This window comes from Pyxicephalus adspersus, chromosome 2 (assembly GCF_032062135.1).
Source record: "Pyxicephalus adspersus chromosome 2, UCB_Pads_2.0, whole genome shotgun sequence".
NCBI lineage: Eukaryota > Metazoa > Chordata > Amphibia > Anura > Pyxicephalidae > Pyxicephalus > Pyxicephalus adspersus.
Window position 1 is genome coordinate 158,659,020 of NC_092859.1, and position 4,320 is coordinate 158,663,339.

The 4,320-nt window shown below is 50.1% G+C and overlaps 1 protein-coding gene across 1 annotated transcript in view; it reads left to right on the forward strand.

The window, feature by feature from the left end:
• The first annotated feature begins 3,986 nt into the window (after positions 1-3,986).
• VAMP8 (vesicle associated membrane protein 8) overlaps positions 3,987-4,320 on the forward strand; it is a 19,201-nt gene continuing 18,867 nt past the window's right edge. Inside the window, exon 1 of the mRNA XM_072402884.1 lies at positions 3,987-4,143. Within this exon, the coding sequence (XP_072258985.1) occupies positions 4,129-4,143 (15 nt within the window). The 5' untranslated portion in view covers positions 3,987-4,128. The remainder of the gene's footprint in view (positions 4,144-4,320) is intronic.

The following is a 4,320-nucleotide window of genomic DNA, read 5'->3' on the forward strand; positions in this document are numbered from 1 at the left end:
GGCAGTGCTGTGAGCTGAAGAATGCTCTGTCCTTGCTAATGTTTACTATAGACGTTTGCTAAATTCACTCATAAAACACTGTAGACTCACAAAGCAGTTCAGGTGATATTGCAACAGGGTTGTATCACCTGTGCTAATCCGTGCCTGCGCTAACCGCGTGCCAGAGATGTACCTCCTCTGCTAACCATGTTCCAAGGTTGTATCACCTCTGCTAACCATGTGCCAGGATTGTACCCCCTGTCCTAACCATTTGCAAGGGTTGTTCCTCCTGCGCTATCCTTGTGCCAGCGTTGTACCTCATGTTCTAACCATGTGCCAGGGTTGTACCTGCTGTGCTAACCATGTGCCAAGGTTGTACCTCCTGTGCTAACCATGTGCCAGGGTTGTTTCTCCTGTGCTAACCATGTGCCTGGGTTGTTTCTCCTGTGCTATGTGCCAGGGTTGTACCTCTTGTAGAAACCATGTGCCAGGGTTGTACCTCCTGTGCTATGTGCCAGGGTTGTTTGTCTTGTGCTAACCATGTGCTAGAGTTGTAGCTCCTTTTCTATGTGCCAGGCTCGTACCTCCTGTGCTAACCATGTGCCAGGGTTGTACCTCCTGTGCTAACCATGTGGCAGGGTTGTACCTCCTAAGCTATCCATGTGCCAGGGTTGTACCTCCTGTGCTATGTGCCAGGGTTGTTCGTCTTGTGCAAACCATGTGCCAGGGTTGTACCTCCTGTGCTAACTATGTGCCAGGGTTGTGCCTCCTGTGCTAACCATGTGCTAGAGTTGTACCTCCTGTGCTAACTATGTGCCAGGGTTGTACCTCCTGTGCTAACCATGTGCTAGAGTTGTACCTCCTGTCCTAACCATTTGCAAGGGTTGTTCCTCCTGCGCTATCCTTGTGCCAGCGTTGTACCTCATGTTCTAACCGCGTGCAAGCGTTGTACCTTCTGTGCTAATTATTTCCCAGGGTTGTACCTCTTCCACTAACCATGTTCCAGGTTTGTACCACCTATGCTTACCATGTGCCAGGATTTTACCTCCTGTGCTAACCTAATAACAGGGTTTTACCTCCTAAGCTATCCATGTGCCAGGGTTGTACCTCCTGTGCTATGTGCAGGGGTTGTACTTCTTGTGCTATCCATGTGCTGGAGTTGTACCTCCTTTGCTATGTGCCAGGGTTGCACCATATATGCTATTTGCCCGGGTTGTACCTCCTGTGCTAACCATGTGCCCAGGTTGTACCTCCTGTGCAATGTGCCAGGGTTGTACCTCTTGTGCTTGGCGCCAGGGTTAACCCTCCTATGCTAACCATGAACCAGGGTTGTACCTTCTCTGCTAACCATTTGCCAGGGTTGTACCTTCTCTACTAACTATGTGCCGGGGTTGTACCTCCTGTGCTAACCATGTGCCAGGGTTTTAACTTCTGTGCTAACCATGTGCCAGGGTTTTAACTTCTGTGCTAACCATGTGCTAGGGTTGTTTCTCCTGTGCTAACCATGTGCCAGAGTTGTACCTCCTATGCTAACCATGTGCCAGGCTCGTACCTCCTGTGCTAACCATGTGCCAGGGTTGTAACTCCTATGCTAACCATGTGCTAGCGTTGTACCTCCTGTGCTAACCATGTGCCAAGGTTGTACCTCCTGTGCTAACCATGTACCTCCTGTGCTAACCATGTGCCAGGGTTGTAACTCCTANTAATGTTTACTATAGACGTTTGCTAAATTCACTCATAAAACACTGTAGACTCACAAAGCAGTTCAGGTGATATTGCAACAGGGTTGTATCACCTGCGCTAACCGCGTGCCAGAGATGTACCTCCTCTGCTAACCATGTTCCAAGGTTGTATCACCTGTGCTAACCATGTGCCAGGATTGTACCTCCTGTCCTAACCATTTGCAAGGGTTGTTCCTTTTATTTTTTACCTCCTGTGCTAACCTAATAACAGGGTTGTACCTCCTAAGCTATCCATGTGCTAGAGTTGTACCTCCTGTGCTAATTATGTGCCCGGTTTGTACCTCCTTTGCTATGTGCCAGGGTTGCACCATATATGCTATTTGCCCGGGTTGTACCTCCTATGCTAACCATGTGCCAGGGTTGTACCTTTTCTGCTAACCATTTGCCAGGGTTGTACCTTCTCTACTAACTATGTGCCGGGGTTGTACCTCCTGGGCTAACCATGTGCTAGGGTTGCACCTCCTGTGCTACGTTCCAGGTTTGTACCACCTGTGCCATGTGCCAGAGTTGTACCTCCTATGCTAACCATGTGCTAGCGTTGTACCTCCTGTGCTAACCATGTGCCAAGGTTGTACCTCCTGTGCTAACCATGAGCCAGGGTTGTACCTCCTGTGCTAACCATGTGCCAGGGTTGTGCTTCCTGTACTAACTTTGTTCCAGGGCTGTACATTCTATGCTAACATGTGCCAGGGTTGTTTCTCCTGTGCTAACCATGTGCCTGGGTTGTACCTCCTGTGCTAACCATCTGCCAGGGTTGTACCTCCTGTGCTATGTGCCAGGGTTGTTCGTCTTGTGCTAACCATGTGCTAGAGTTGTAGCTCCTTTTCTATGTGCCAGGCTCGTACCTCCTGTGCTAACCATGTGGCAGGGTTGTACCTCCTAAGCTATCCATGTGCTAGAGTTGTACCTCCCGTGCTAATAATGTGCCAGGGTTGTGCCTCCTTTGCTATGTGCCAGGGTTGTGCCTCCTGTACTAACCATGTTCCAGGACTGTACCTCCTGCGCTAACTGCGTGCCAGGGTTGTACCTGCAATGCTGAACATGTGCCAGGGTTCTACCTCCTGCACTAACCATGTGGAAATGATCTTTCGTGAAACAATCACACAGATCTGTTCTATGGAGAGAGGAGGGGTGGGGAGGACGAGCGAGGGGGCACCCAGCTGCATCCTCCTGCGTAGGAAATGACTGCGGTCGTCCCTGGTGGGCTATTTACTGATTTGCCATGGCAGCTTCTCAAATATCGCCGGGGGGAATCACCGCACACAGGCTGCAGAATTATTAATTACCTGTCATGTGTATTATTATTACACAGTATTGTTATAGCGCCAACATATTATGCAGCGCTGTACAAAGTCTATAGTCATGTGACTAGCTGTCCCTCACAGGAGCTCACAATCTAATGTCCCTACCATAGTCATGTCATTATTACAGTCTAAGGTCAATTTTGGGGGAAGCCAATAACCCTAACTGCATGTTTTTGGGATGTGGGAGGAAACCGGAGTACCCGGAGGAAACCCACACAGACACGGGGAGAACGTACAAACTCCATGCAGATAGAGTCCTGGCCGAGATTCCAACCTGGGACCCAGCGCTGCAAGGGCCGGAGTGCTAACCACTGAGCCACCATGCTGCCCATTATATGCCACTCAGCTGTCAAAGGCCTTGCTGCCCCTTTGCCTTACCTTATGCCCCCTCCCCTCTAGATTGTAAGCTCACAGGGTCAGCCCCCCCCCCAGTGTCCGGTCTCAGCTGCACCCCCATATCCCCTCCAGATGTTGTACAGTTTGCATTGCTGGATGATCTCATTGCTTTTTGTTGTGTTGTGGTTCCCCCATTATTGACATCAGTGTTGCCCAACAGTTTTAGCACGGGGGACCCCTAATATAACTTCCAGGTCCTCAGGGCCCCCCCCCCCTCTATAATTATTATACCCACAGATCACAGTATATTAATGTGGTGGTCAGTGGGATGAATTCCTCTTATATTGCTGGCCAGTGGGAAGAATGTCACTCTTCAGATAGCCAAAAAGATCATTGGGGTCACTAATACTGACCTGAGAGGTGCAAACAAGGAAGAAGGAACCCCCAGCAATCTCTATATTGTGCTGTGTACATCGCTACAGAAGATGTTGGTGCTATAAATACTAATAATGAAGTGTGACGTCACCGCCTGCTGGTAACAATCCAGCTCTGAATTCCTTTACAGAGAAACAAAATGTCAATGTGCTGACAATAAAGAAGTGAATGGCATGAGGCGGGGTGCGGCATTCCTGTGGGTAGCCTGGGGGGGGGTGTTGGAGATACCTGCAGGAAGGTGAGCCCCTCCCCCACACTGAGGACAGCCCAGAGCTGAGAGCAGAACAGGAAGAGCCACTCTGAGAAGTGACACACAACAGGAAGAGACAGCCATGGATAGGAGGCCGGTGAGTGCTGCTGGGGGCAGGGTGGGGGGCTCACTGGGGGAAGGGCACTGAAACTTTGTAACAAAGTCAAGAAGTTTGTGGAGGGGCAACAAAGTTTCCAAGAATCCCCTAAAAACTTCCTTAACAGGGGGAAAGTTCAGTGCTTGTGGGGCTTTATTATCCCAGGCCCCCCCCCCC